We start from the raw sequence: 15,075 nt of genomic DNA, 5'->3' as shown, positions 1-15,075 counted from the left end.
GGTAGCACTGTAGAAGTTACCTTGAAATGCTTACTAAATACACAGATTGACCACAAGTAGAAGTCTACAGGAGCCCACAGATTATAAGGATGATAATTAATCATAATACCAGAATATTCAGGAGGGTGATGTGCTTGCAGTTTTGAGAAAACTGCACACCTCAGTTTAGTGACTCTGTGGTCATAACTACTGCATCAATATAGACTCTCTGTTTTATAGGGCCAAACAAAAGCCATACTATACAAACCAGTCATTTTTGTGTACTTTCCACAGCTTGGTGCTGGGTAGCTCTCTTTCCTCATTTTCCCATTAAGTGAGTGCAGAAACCCTCATAAAAACGATCTTCACATAACCTAAATGGTCTTTCCTATGGAAAAATAACATTATTCTATAATTCTAGGATTATTTTATAGTTAATTTATTTGCTTGCATGTTGATGTCCATGCATATGATCACGTGTTTGGAGAATTACTGAGGAGAGTTCAACTTAGAAAACAGGCTTTGCTTTCAGTTCTGGAAGTAAGGTGGTCTCTTCTTGGAGGGGAAGTGAGTTTCAGGATTTGGTTTTTGATTTGTGGAAGGTAGTTTGCATGCTTGAGTCATTTTGAGTGTGTGCTTCTGGTGGGATGCAGTTGTGACACTGTTGCAGCAGTTTCTCTCCTGGGAATTAGTGGTGTGGGGAGCTTGTCAGCACAGCAGCTGTGATGCAGCTCTGCCCAAAGATCTGCAGCTGCAGCCCTCATTTGCCTTTTGTGGAAAAGATGCCCAAATGCTCAGCATTGCCTTCTGCATGTCAAGGGTATGAGATTCACAGCAGGGAATGCTTGGGTGATTTATAGGAAGAGGTGCTTATTCAAATGAGTTCAAAAAACATTTTCACTGGCACAGACATCAGTATGTATCAAGACTGTTCCCTGGCAATTCTTGAACGGGAACAGGATACAATTTATTGGATGAGTAATTTGCTGTGAATGGTTTGTTCATCTCTACTCTGGCATTTTCTAAGCAATTGATTATGACAAATTAGCAGGTAACAGGTTTGTTCAGACTGTGCTTTGAAACAAACAGCCCTTGCTGTGGATCCAGCTGCTGGGCTGAGTGACAGCCAGAGCCCCTGGGCTTGTCTGAAAAGGAGGATTCTTAGATATTAGAAATCTGTGATTAAAACCTTGTACCAATCCATCACTCAGCCATTTTATTTTAATTTTTCAAATGGAATCCCATATTTTGCTAGCAGTGATTGCAGTGCTGGGGAGGTTGCACACCACCCTTCCAGGGGTCTGCCTGGCATGCTGTGACACACAGGGCAGGCTGCTCAGCCTTCCAGCAGAGCAACAGACTTGGGAGCTACTGGCTGGCACAAACTGCCAGAAGGGACCACAGAAGGTTATTACTGTGCAGGAAGCTTTCTCTGGGAAGGTTTGTTCTGCCTATTTTGTCCTGGGCAGTAGTCAGTCCTTACCAGGGAGAGTGCTATGGCCTTTGTGGTGTGCATCATTCACCTTCCTTAGGCTCTTTCAGGCCAGGATGCCTGGAGGATTGGCAGACTTGTGCTCCTGGGGTAGATGTGGGAATTGTCTGCACCCCTCTCTGCTGCCAGCACAGCTTGGTGAAATTAGGTATCCTGTTTTGGGTGGAGGAGTGACATGGTCCTTTTACATGTTTATCCCTTGAAACAGGAGGTCATTAAGATACTGAGAGACTTTACAATTAAATTCCTCATGTTTAGGGAGATGTTTTTTTTTTCCCCTACCTACTACTGGTATCCCATTATCATAATAAAAAGCACATGCTTCAACTATAAAACTTGTAGGTGCTTCTGCATTATGAAGATTTTTCTACCTGTGCTGCCCAATTATGAAGGCAAAGCTTGTAACAGAAATCTGCTTACATTGAGTCTTGGTGGTTTCAGCCTTATGGGAATATTACTTTGGAATTTTCAGTTTTGAAAAGACAGGTGATCAACACATTCACAGAAAAACAAGTGCTCCTTAGCAGAAAGCTGTGTTACTTGATAATATCTCACCATGTTTCATATTGATTGTATGGAAGCTGTTATTTCATGTTTAAATATTGGAATCCAACCTGTTGTTACTGATTTAGAAGGGCAGGATTTATCTTGGTTCGACAAACCACCTTACAAAGGTGCTTTTCCTAACCCTCTTCTCCATCCACCTCTGTCACCCTGTAGTAGTGTTTTTCTTTTCTTTGCCTAACCAGGTGTATTACCCTGTAAATGGTATTGAAATCAGGTGAGAGTAATCTTACTGTAAGAACTGTTATCAACCTATCCTAGTGTATGTATGCTAATTACACAGTGTGAAATTCTTATAAAGAAATATGGTAGTAATCATTGTTTTCAGATAAAGTGATTGTGGCTATTCTTCAAGTTTATGATGATAGAGTAGAAAGAAGTTTAATTTCTCAATCTAATGACTAATGTTGTTACAAATACTCTACTGGTTGAAAAAACTTGTGTTTTGTTGAAATTACTCTGTACAGAGGAAAGGTTGAGGGGTTTTTTATGGCTTTTGATAAAAATCTGAACATACTCCATTTTCATAAAACATCCCTGTATAACACAAAATACTTTTTTTAATGAATAGTCATATACATTTTCACATGTCACAGAGAAGGTTTCATTGTCAATACAGGTAAGTTGGTTACAGGAGGGAAGTGATTAATTTGTCTATTTAGCTGAACTGAGTCTGTCCAAATTCTGTGTAACTGATTGTATGGGACAATAACTACCATTTGATCTAGAGAGGAGAGAGGAGATGGGAGCAAGGAAGTAACTTTTCTCTGGTCATGTTGCAATGTAATTAGTTGTTTGTTTTGCAGGGGTTTTTGCCTCCTTTATCAGTTTTTGAAAACTTATTAGCATTTTTTTGTTTTGCAACTGGTATGAAAAATAAGGCAATTTGTTCAGCTTCACATGGGCTTGTATTATAAAGCATACTTGTAAACATATATAGACACATATATTTATAAAAATGAAAACATTAATTAGACTTTAGGTTATCTCAGCTGGTACATTAGAAGAACCAGCAAATAAAATATCTGGCTTTTCAATTGCAAAGGATATAAAAAATAGAAGCTGAGATAGTTTGAGGAACACAGCTTTAACAGAATTTTTCAGATACTTGTCTTTTACCAATATGTTAGAGCCCAGCTATTAAAAAAGTCTGATTACTAGTGTTTAATGGTAATTTCTTTCTATTTTTGCCAAAACAGATAGATAGCACCTCATTCCTTTTTTCTCAATTATGCACACCTCTGCCTGCCCCCCAGTTTCTAATGAGATAGTACAGCAATTCCTAGAGTTTTCAGAAATATTTGTTTCTTGAAGGCATCAATTTGGGAGTAGCAATTCTACTGCCAGCAAGCCCCAAACCTCTTTGCAAGAGCTTGGCCTTGATGGTGCTCTCTAACAAGAATTTTGGTGAATACCAGTGGCCACACTGATCCTCTGGGCTTGGCACCTTCCCTGCTGTATTTTCTGTGACTACTGTCGTCCCAGAGAAGAGTTTTGTCAAGAGATAAATGTTCTCCTGTTATGAATAAGAAGACAGGCAGATGGAGAGCAGCTTTGTGCTCCTCAGTGCCCCAGAGCAGCACAAACACAGGATGCACTCCCACTCTCAGCTGGTGGGCACCAGCTCCTTCCAGCTTCTGGCTTGTAAAGTCACAGCAGGGATAAGCATAAACAGGGGCAGTCAAATGGTGGAAGGGAAGAAAGTAGGAGAAAAATACTGAGAGAGAGAGAGAGAAGCCAGCAGCAGGAGATTAAAAACTGGGCAGAGCAAACAATTGTGAAGCTGGAACTGGCAGGAAGCTTCAAAGTTGCAAATGTGCCAGTAAGCAGCACTGGTGAAGAGGGGATCTGGGAAGCAAAGCTGAGAATATAAATCATGCATCTGAGAAGCTACTGGTCTTTCTCAGAAATAACAACCTTTTATCAGATTTTTACCACTCATAGCCAGAACTGCAATTAAGCTTCAATATATTTTATAAAAAATAGTACTTAGTTTACTTTCACATAAGTGAAGAGATACAATTGCACAATGGTGGTTACAATGGTAGAAATACATACTGTTGATAAAATGTTTGCAAGAGATTTAAAAACATACTGTACAGCACCACATCTGAAATTGGATGATGACAAAATGAACCATACGCCTTGTCTAAGAAAATTAAATTCCTACTAAATCTGTTTTTTGGAATAAATAAAAAAATACAATGTGCAATATGTGTCTGACACTACTGAAATATTTCCTGAAGTTAAGCAATATATTAAAACAAAAAATGAGGTAAAAAAAGACATTCATGCATTTAAGCCACCATTAGTCTCTGACTCTAAAATAAGGCAGATATGATCTTTTAAAAACTGTCTTTAGCCATTTAAATCCTCTTTAGTGCTTTTCAAGACAAGGTCTTGACAGACCTTGCAAAGTCATGAGTTAAGATGCTTTTTATCTCTGACAGGTCATTTTTGACAGGTTCAGCCATATTTGAGATGCATTACATAGTAGAAAATGTTGCTTTTGTTTAATGAAGAAAGAAATGTAAATTAAAAGGAACTGAGAGAGATAGATGCTTTTAGAGTTAATCACAAATGAGACTGCTTTGAGGGAGGGAGGGGTAAGGGAAATAAAATTATGTGTCATCCTCAGTTTTAATGATGTGGAAAAGGGTGACATTAAACAGGACTTGATGTCCATTATTCCAGGCATAGAGAGCTCTATCTCTTGCGTTGTAGTCAAGCATGGATATATGAAAATACTGATTATGGAAAGGAATGTCTGTGTACTCATAAGTGGAGGTTTTTGTGGAGTAGGAGTAGTAGACCTTGGCTCCTGTTAAGTGCGAGTTAGTGACATACAAGGTGCCACAGATCATGAAGGATTCTCCAGCACTTCTCTTTGGGTAGCCCGTGCTCCAGCTCTTCAGCACCTCCAGCGTATCCTGGTTCAGCTGGCTGATGACAATGTTGCCTGCGTTCTGGTTGGTGGCATAGACAGCCCACAGCCCAATTTCATCTGCCATCAGGTCGATATCAGAGAAGCCACCCCAGGTGTAGGGGTAGACGTTGTGGAAGCCAGCGTACTCCAGGCTACGCTGCGCCAGCACCCGCCCCGTGTCGAAGCTGTACTTGATGATGATGTTGCTCTGGTACTTGTTGAAATAGAGGGAGCCATTGTAGACAACGTGGTTGGTTCCTGCCCATTTGAATGGAAGGTTGTATGTCCTTGATTCGGCCCCACTGACGAAGTCTGCGATGGATTTGTATTCACGGACGATTTTATTGTTGGTGTAACTATCCATGTACCAGACCTGAAAAGGAAACAAAGATTGGGAGTGACCATCTTAAACACAGCATGTGGTAGGTGATCATGATATGGCATGAGGGAGTATCATGGTTTGGTGTCAATGTATTCTTCTCTTGTGGAGAAGTCTCCATAACATTAACAAGAGGGACTTCTCTCCCTAAGTGAACCGAAGAAAGACTATTTTAGAGGTGGTAAACTGACTGGGAATTTTAGGTTTTGTTTCTTTACATTGTCAGTGGGAAAGAAAAGGTTGTGGAGTAAGGAGAAGTGTTCTGAAGGGTTTGCTTTGATTCCTACTACTTTTTTTTTTCCTTTTAGTTACTGTTGGTAACATTTTCTTTATACCTTTTTAAAGTTTTGAGCCTGCTTTGCCTTTTTCCTAATCCTATCTCACAGTAGGAAGTGAGTGCATGAGTGATTGGCCAGCACCAAAACCTGCCACACTCTTTGGTGCATTGGCCAGGAAATCTTAATTGGCAAACCAAAGCCACTACACAAAGACCTTGCAGAAAAAGAGGGAAAACAAGTTTTAGCTGTGCAGAAGGCTATGAAAGTGCAATATTGCCCATGTTCCTGTTACAAAAGCAGGAGGAATTCTTGAATTTCTGCGTCAAACTTACCTGTACAGGTGAATTCTCAACACGTCTGTTACTAACTACAGTGTCTGCATTTTCAGAGAAATTTAATTCTGGGTTATTCAGTGTTTGCGCTTCTGCTCTATCATGCTTGCTTAAAGGTATTTAATAATCTAAGAGAGAGAGGTGGGAAATGGTATATGAGATAAACTTGAATTTATACTTAAGAATAAATGTGGTTAAATTTTTTTCAGCTGATTCTCTATTCAAGGAAAGTCTTTATTAGCAAAGAAAACAGAACCAATAGCAATGAAACCAGTAAAGTTTCAAAGCCCTTTTTCCCCCCTTAAAACAGAATTGTTACTTCTTTTTAATGTTCTTTAGGCAGCTTCCATTCCCCCATTTTTTCCTTCATGCAGTTTGCTTTTTCTCCTTTTAGTTTCTCTGAGTTTGATGCTCTCCTAAAGGTAATTGAGATTTCTGCAGTCAGTAGCAAATATGTACGGACACAGTGGGCAGGGGAGAGCTGCACACAAATCTTTATCTATTGTCATTTTTCTGTTGCCTTTTCTGTTGCCTGTAGTTTTTTTCTGTATTCAAAAAATTAATGTTGTGGGTTTCATACAAATGTAGCCTAGTGTTTTGACTCCCAAAACTCTTTGATGGAGAGAGCATCTTCTCAAAACTGTAGCCGATTTGAGATCTTATTGGAGATCCAAATAACAAAACATGGGTATGATAGAACAAATGATCTGACCAGAGCATATATGGGGCTGAATCCTGCAAATTTTAACTGTATTGCATTATGGGTCCTGTTCTTGGGTAAAAATGTTGATGTTTTAGATTACTCTGGTTCTTAAAAGACCTAAGCACAATTAAATATGTTAGGAAATAAAAAAAAAATTAAGTTCTGATAGATGATTATCAACCCTGAAAAAGTTGAAGTAAATGGCACAAAAGTGCTTAGATAACTTTTGTAGTTGGATATTTTCCCAAAAATACTGTTGCTTTTTCTCTGGATATGTTTGAGTGTGAAAATGACTGAAATAGAAAAACATGCTTAGGAACATAATGTCCTAGGGGAAAATATCTTTTATAAGATTAAAATAAAGCAAGTAAGACTCCAGGACACAAAGATAGTGCCTCAACATACTCGGTTATTCTTCTCTGATGCCAGTGGATCCGTCATCCAGGCTCCAAATCGGGTTCCAGATATCTTCACTGTAATGGGGCCTGTAATTTTCATCAATTTGCCACATGCTGAAATCAAAAAAACAAATGCAATAATGCACAACTCTCCTTGACATCAGTTAGAGCACAAGACCAAAAGCTCCAAGCGACACAGTGGCTCCAGGGGATTCAGGCTTATGTTGAAGATTTATTGTCACCTTCACAGGAGGAACTTTTCCATATTGAAGAGTAATATAAATATGCAAAAATATGCACATAAAATTTTATTAGTATGCATTTTTGTATTTACATCTTTGTAATTTACATTTTGTATTTACATCTTGCATCAAAGCACAGTTATGGTCTTTGGGCATAAGCTAAGATACAACCGATAAAATATCTTCTGAGCTGAAGAGCATTTAATAATAATTGAAAAATCAAAACATAATCCCTCTCTGGCCTTTTGCCCTCAGAAAGTTCAGCACAAAGCTGGGATTGATGGATGTTTCAGTTTTCCATTGGCCAGGGTAACAAGGTGGTGAAGGGCAGACACACAAATGAGCTTGTACACACAACATAGCTGTGCTCTAAGCTTGTGCCCGCCTGCCCCCTGCTTACACACACACACGGCTCTTTCTTTACTGGAGGCTGCCTGGAGAAAGTGAGTGTGAGAATTATTTAGCAAGCTTGGCTGTATTGGTTGGCTTCTAATCTATTTGGCTGCCTGGGAGGAAATAATGAAAGTCAATACCACCTCAGATGCTGACCTTCCTAACAACTCAGAAATCTATATTTTAGGGGACATTAATAAGATACCTCTTAGTAACAAGCTCCTGGTGGAATTCATGTGTTTACCAAGATGTAATATCACAGAGTGGTGTGCATGCAATTAGGTTGAATAACATGTTTTTTAAAAAAAGAAGGTAAAAAGAAGTGAAACAAATTTTTTAAATTTAAAAGTAAGTGCTTCTCTGTGCTACATCGTTGTGCTATACTGATAACCATATCTATGTAGGAAATGTAGAAAACAAATGGTATCTGGTGTTGAGAGGGAATTTATTCAGCTCAAAAGAGAGGGTCACATCAAGCCTGAATTTTATACTCTGTAACTAGAAAGGAATGTATCATGCCAGCCTATTTGGGTCACTTAGAATGGGGTTAATGCTGTGGTGAAAACTCAGAGGCTGCTTGGGTAGCTTTTGTTCACAGCCGGGGAAGTTGGACATAACAGAAATGAAAATAACTGAGCGCATGCTGAGACCTCAATGAGCAGGGTAGGCTGTGGCTATTTTCTGGGTCAATTAAGAGACATTAAGAGACATATCTCAATCTATTTACGTTGTAGTATTTTGAAGATATTTTTTGGAATTTCCCATTTTAAAGAATCTTATAGGTTTTTAAATACTTGGTTATGATAGGACATAACTTTTTATTCTGGATTTTTTTGTCGGTAGGCTGCTAGCATTGTGTGCTGAGTGCTCTTTTTCTACAGCATGAATTGCTATTAGCTTGAAAGGTAGAAGACTATAACCTATCAAGGTGAAGGCTTTTATTTTTAGGCAGTCTGTTGGTAAATAGTCTCAGAAATGGGCATAAGATAATGCTTCTGAAGGTTTGAGTTTGAATTTGGAATACTTAATTTGGAATGAGTTATCAGAAAACTAATAAATAGAAAGAAATCAGAATAACAATTACTCCTGAACTTGTAGTTTCTAGGATAATTAAAACACAGTGAATGCATCAGTTATAAGGTATGCTAATACTATTTGGTGCCTTTACAACACAGTATTGCAATTAGTGGGAAAGAATAAAAGGAATTTGGAATCTGAAGCACTGTTTCTTCTATAAAAAAGAAATCCAGGAAACTAAAAGTGGACTCATAATGAGTTATGAAGTTTTGCTTCTGAATGGGCAAACCTATGGAAGAGCCGCTGGCAGAGATGTGAGGGCTCCCTGAGGCACTTTTGTGTCAGGGGCCCGGGCAGGGCAGGTGCAGGTGCAGGAGCACTCCAGCTGGGCTCAGCAGTGCCCGGCCATGGTGGGAGCAGCATGGGCACACAGCAGGCTCCAGGCTGCAGCAGGACAGGGCTAAAAGCAGGGGATGTTTCGGTGTTTGCAGTTCGCAGGGGGGTGCACACAGCTCTGGGGCTGTTTGGGTGCTGCTCTGTGTGTGAGGAGGTTAGAGAGCAATTCAGAGATTTGTATGCCTAAGTACAGTGGTTCCCCTGTTTTATTGTATTTAGCCTAAATGTATAGCTTGCTGATTAAGAGTTAGTTACACATTGTTAATAATTAATGAACCTCTTCAGCCTTCATTTAGTTTAAACTATATGAATAGAGCTGTGTACCCCTGTCACAGGAGTTAGATGCTTTTAGAGAATAATCTTTCAAAATGTATTGAGATGCTGTTCAATGTGAAGAGATGAAGTACTTCAGCAGTTAAATGATCAGTAGTTTGAGTCAGGGTGAATTTCTGATCAAATCTTTATTCCCAGACAGCATGCAGTGATCAAGAAAGGAAGACTTCTAGGAGAGCTGCTGTATAGCTGGGGGGCAGCTGACTGAAAAAGTGACAAAGCTTCCCTTTTTGGCATAACAGAACAGAGCACTTTGTAAGAAGCATGAAGACTTTTTTTCCCTCCTGCCCTATAGTAGGTCCCATTTTTCTTTTCCTTCCTCACTAAGCGGAAACCTTTTTTTTTCCCCCTGGCAGAAGGGAACATACCAAAAGTTTTGGTTTATAGCAATTTGATTCCCTGAAAGAAGGACCAGATGCTAGTAAAAAGTTAGGTCAAATATATCTCCATACTAGCACCTGTGAAGAAGCTCAGTAACTCTAAGAAAAGTGTGATACTTCTAGGCTTTCTTTTTCTTCTTTCCCTAAGAGGTTCAACTGGGGATAGACACAGAAAAGCAGTGGGATTTTTAGAAGCCCTCAGTCTCTTTTCCTTGGCTTTGAAAGAAGCAGCTGCCCTACATTAGCAAGTTCCAGCCATAACTGATTGCAGTAGTTGGAAAATCCCAATCATAGAGTCTTTTTAGATCCTAAACTAAGCTGTACAGGAAATATCATATGCAGAATCCAGGTGTTTCTGGCTTGATTCCTCTCCTGAAACAATTCTGTGCAGTGGACTCTTGTAAGTCTGTTCATGATTTCCACTATTTATATTTAGGAAGAAGTTGAGCATGAAGTGACCAGTAGAAGAGAAAATAGATGTACTTCTATACAGCCTATGAGCTGTGAAAGTACATGGGGCAGAATGTGTCTGGAAAGCTCCAGAGTGATCAAGTACCACGGAGGAGGCTGTGACAGTGCAGCTGGAGAGAAGCTGCCCTGGATTAGCTATAAATGTGTGGATAGTCCCATCCTCTGTGATTAGACTGAATATTGGTAGCTGCCGTATAGAGCAACTGAATGTATCATTTGTAGAAGGACTGGCAAAGGAACTAAAACCACAACATTCTCTTGAAGGGTTCATAAGCATCATTATTATGGGTTTTTTTGGTAGGTAATAAATAAAGGAGAATGAAGTGAGGGTTTTTTGGCACTTGCACAAATGCATTCCAAATGTTTTACTGCTTGCACTTTTCTGCTTATGATTAAATTTATTATAACATACTAAAATGAGTGAATGAAGAATTAGTTCTTAATGAATGTATGTCTATTTTCCTGCATAATATGAATCCAGGAAGCACTATGATATCATTTTTAGAGATATATATATATAGAGATATATATACTTGCTGAGAGGAAGTCCTGGATTTTTCTGCATAAATGCCATGACTTGCTTTGGAAAATCCATTTATACTTTTGGGCTGCTTGTTCCTTGATCTACAAAATAGGGATAAGAATCTATATCTCTATTGTCCAGTTTTATACTAAATGATATTTGTAAAGTTCTTCAAATTCCAAAGGGAAGGATGCTGTGGAAGTAGAAGTACCACTGCAATCAATAGTCTCATGGCTGCACTAACAGCTCCTCTGCCACTGATGTAACAGAACTTCTTTGGACACATAGAATATTTTACCTTGCAATTTTTAACAAAAAAAATTACTGTAAAATATTTTACAGTCTCTACATTATAATCAGATGCAGTTAGACCTTAATCTGATACATATCTACTCTAATTATATGTCAGAGTATTAGCTTCTATGAATGTTACCCATGTAAGTTTTATTCTAATTTCATAAACATGTCATGACAAGAATAGGAAGGTTCCAAGCATCCTGTCCAACCTGCATTCTCTTATAAATACCCATGACTCACAGGACTATCAGCAAAGGACCCATACATGCATAATTACTTGTGAATTTGGTGTGTGTTTAATCACATGCACTCTATTCCTCCGTGGTTAGCTGCACGCACCCTTTAAAAGTTTTGTTAACTAATTTCCCAGCAGCTTCATCTTGAATTTTCTCTTATTCCAAAGAGAAGGAGCAAAATTCAGTCGTCAACAACTGCTGTGGTAACCATTAAACCTCAGTGAGAGTGAGATAACTGCTTAGTGTACTGCAATGAGTGCTGAAAGTGTTGCCAGTGCAGATGGAAGAACCCTTTTAAGTGGCCAGGACAATATAAATAATGCATTATACTGCTGAAAAACACCTGCTGGGGAGAAGAATAGAGAGTAGCTATTGCATACACTGATTAGAAAATTGTATTATGAAATGCAGCAAAATCTGTGAAGATTCAAGCCAGATCCTGTGGCACACTGGGGCCATTGGCTTCTGGCTGTCAGCTGGCATGGACAGGCACGGCTGGGTCACCTCCAGCATGGCCACTGTGGCCACAAAGCAGGTGCTGGCATGAAAGCTGCTTTTTCCTCATGCTCTCTGATCTGAGCACGCAGCCCCAGCTCTCAGCAGTTACAGGAAGCCAAACTGAGGCTGCTTGTGCTTCAAAAGGCACACAGGGACAGGGCAGAAAACCAGCCAGCCCATCAGTTGGGGACCATAAAAGTCATTAAAGCATCTAAGGCCAGGGAATAATGCCAATAATGATGAATGATTCTGTGTTACATTTTGAGAAGGTCCACTCCCTTTTGTTAATGGCTATGCTTAATAATTTATTTTATACAAAAACTTTCTACTGCTAATGTACATAATTTTAATACTTTTTTTCATTAGGTACATCAAGAGATTAGAATGTGTTGCAGGAATTCAGGATAGATAGGATGTCAATACACCTAGTGATTCCATTTACAAAATATATCTTGCACTCATTGCTTCACTAACTGTTCTTACAAGATGCTGTAAAAGCAAAGCCAAACAAGATACTTGCTAAACTGATGATTTTTGGTATCTAATAACTTACTGGAACACTCACTATCAGAAAATACTGTTTATTCACAGGAATTTTCTTGCTTGCTGCAGTATTGCAACACAGCTGTTTTCTCCTGACTGCCTTCTGTCAATGCAGTAATGTGCTATTTTGTGTGTGTACTGAGGGGAAAATAGGATCATAAGAAATTTCTGTTTGAAGAAGTCTTTCATGTATTTTAGCACATCACCACTCTGCTATTTCCAGAATAAAATAAAGAAATAAATTATTTAAGAAGCTAACTTAACCTAGATTTTTCTCATTCTACTGCATCACCAAAATAAGGAGGCTCTGCTTATCCAGTTAAGAAGATATTTAATGTCCTGGGTAGCATTTAAAACATCCCACACTTGATAACTGAGACACTGATCACAGTGTCTCAGGCATAAACCTTGGATTTTCAAGTTTATTCACGTTTAATGTTAAGTAAATTGTTTAGTGTTAACTAAAGTGTGGAGTGTTTATTTTTCATTAAGGGGCTGAATTGTTTGTTGTAGTTATCCAATCACTATTGTTTGCAATAGTGATCCATTCAGAGATCTCCAAATGCATGGAAAGACTGGGAAGACTGCATTGTGTTTGTAAAGCAGGTTACCTATCCCTGATGGAAGTTGAGGCTGACACTTGATATTGATCCTTCAGGCCTTAGTTTTATAGCTGATACTGAGCTAGTGCTGATTTTCAGAAATGCTCAACATTTGACTTGTAAAGGCAGCACGGGAGCAGCCAAGGTGGAGGTGGCCTGAGGTAAACCTGGTGTAGCAGTAGCAATGGATTGCTGCTGTGCATCCTGCAGAAATCATGCTTTGGTCTCTTTAAATTAGATGTGAAGTTTGGTTAGATTATAATGCTAATTGGAGAATGGGAGATCTCCTTAATACTAATATTGCAGGCTAAGGACAGTACAGTGAGAGTGGCCTCTCAGGTGACACAGCAAGGTGCCAGGGTTATGATGTGGACATCTCAAAACTGATTCCATTCTACTTTTCACTGTTTTTTTTACACTGACAGCCCAAAGATGTCTCTAGTAGTAGTGTCTGTCTGAGCTTTTATGAAAGAATATTTGTAACTCTCCAAGTAGTTTTTAAACCTCAGATTTTGAATTTGCCATCTGTTATGATTTTTCATTTAATTCCTTTTGTATACAGTAAGGCATTACATTATGTCATGCACTTAGAATGATATAACTGACCTTAGGTTGTTACTCTTGTCTTTTTTTAGGGTAGCACAGATCAGAATATAATGCAGTCTTTCATCAAAGAAACAAACAAATCCTCCCTCCCTCCAAACTTTAATCTTTCTAAAGAGAGACAACTAAAAACGCAGAGCCAAGACAAATTTGCCATGAACTTGTTAACTTACTGAGCTTTTTCATGCAGTCACGAAGCCTGGTTTCTAAACTGATTACACGCTGGTGCAGTTCCTCATAGTCATAAGCACCAATTTCTTCCTGAATCCCAGTGAGCACAGTAGACAGATTCCTAATTTCCTCCTTGAACTGTGTGATCAGCTTGGCATCAGTTTTGTATTGTTCCAGAACTGGGATCAGTGGCAGAAGCTCATCCATCTTTTCTTTCAACTCCTGTTAAAGGCAATCATATGTGCATTACAGTTGTTTAAAGAAAAAAATCCCCTAATTTCCTTTAATGTAATATTTAAGCCTGATTATTAAAACAACTTGAAAATGATTATTTTAGTTACAAATCTATTATTAGTCAACTGTGAAATTCTCAGGCACTTCAGACTTAATGGTAGTAAGCAGGAGATTCAATGCATGAGAGAATAGTCTTTCTATTGAACATAAAGAGCTATCTTCAAATGATCTGAGCCAAACCCACTGACTTTTCATCTAGGGGGTATAAACTACCCCTAAGTGTGTCTTTCATCACAAGATGAAGGGGCCTGACCTCACAGAAGTGTTCAAGGTCATACCTGGTTTACAGAGAAGTCATATGTAGTTGTTGAGCTGGTAATCTCTATTTCATTCCCTAAAAGTACTAAATCCTTTGTTTTTCTCAATGTCTGTTGAAAATTGTTTATTTCTGTTCCAGCCACAATGATAGATAACTTTTTCTTCTGAAGTAAAAATCCATGGTTCTGATTTGTACTTGTCAACTGGCTGCATCACTAAATGCTTTTGAACTTGCTCAGTTGACATCTCTTCTGGAATATCACCAATGATTTTTTGCCATGTGCAGTTGTTGCATTGCAAATGCTATTCTTAAACATTGACTGAAGGAAATAAGACTCCATCTTAAAATCTCAGACTGCCCTTTCCTCAGAAGTTTTTGAGACTCATACTTTGAGAATTTATCCTAATCTGTAGCATATATTGGTTGGCCATCTTTCATTTCTTAATTATTCTTTTAAAAGCACTAATAATAGGGGCTTTGCTAAATTTAAACCAATTGTTTGAAATTGTTTTTTGTTCCTATTCTGTAGAAAATGTCAAAGAATCCTTGTAGTCAAAAGATTTTGCTTTACTGAAATGTAGCAGATATATCATTTAATAAGGATTTCAGAGTATTACTTCTGTTGATTCTGTTCTCAGTTCAATGACATTATGGCAGCAGTTACCAAAATGGGCACAAAGAAATGAAGTCCTTTTGTTTACAGTTAAAACCATTTTTATATTGCTGTTTTTAATAAAATCTTAACCTAAATCTACTTTATGCCTGT

The 15,075-nt window shown here is 38.5% G+C and overlaps 1 protein-coding gene across 1 annotated transcript in view; it reads right to left on the bottom strand.

Annotated features, from left to right (window-relative positions):
* Positions 1-3,832: 3,832 nt before the first annotated feature.
* The window catches only part of OLFM3 (olfactomedin 3), a 49,485-nt gene continuing 38,242 nt past the window's right edge, over positions 3,833-15,075 (bottom strand). The window contains exons 4-6 of the mRNA XM_058808612.1: positions 13,759-13,978; positions 7,059-7,165; positions 3,833-5,334 (exon numbers count right to left, since the gene is read on the bottom strand). Of these exons, the coding sequence (XP_058664595.1) occupies positions 4,657-5,334; positions 7,059-7,165; positions 13,759-13,978 (1,005 nt within the window). The 3' untranslated portion in view covers positions 3,833-4,656. The remainder of the gene's footprint in view (positions 5,335-7,058; positions 7,166-13,758; positions 13,979-15,075) is intronic.

The sequence above is a fragment of the Ammospiza caudacuta genome, chromosome 7 (genome assembly GCF_027887145.1).
Source record: "Ammospiza caudacuta isolate bAmmCau1 chromosome 7, bAmmCau1.pri, whole genome shotgun sequence".
NCBI classification, from domain to species: domain Eukaryota; kingdom Metazoa; phylum Chordata; class Aves; order Passeriformes; family Passerellidae; genus Ammospiza; species Ammospiza caudacuta.
This window is presented reverse-complemented; position numbering and strand designations above follow the sequence as displayed.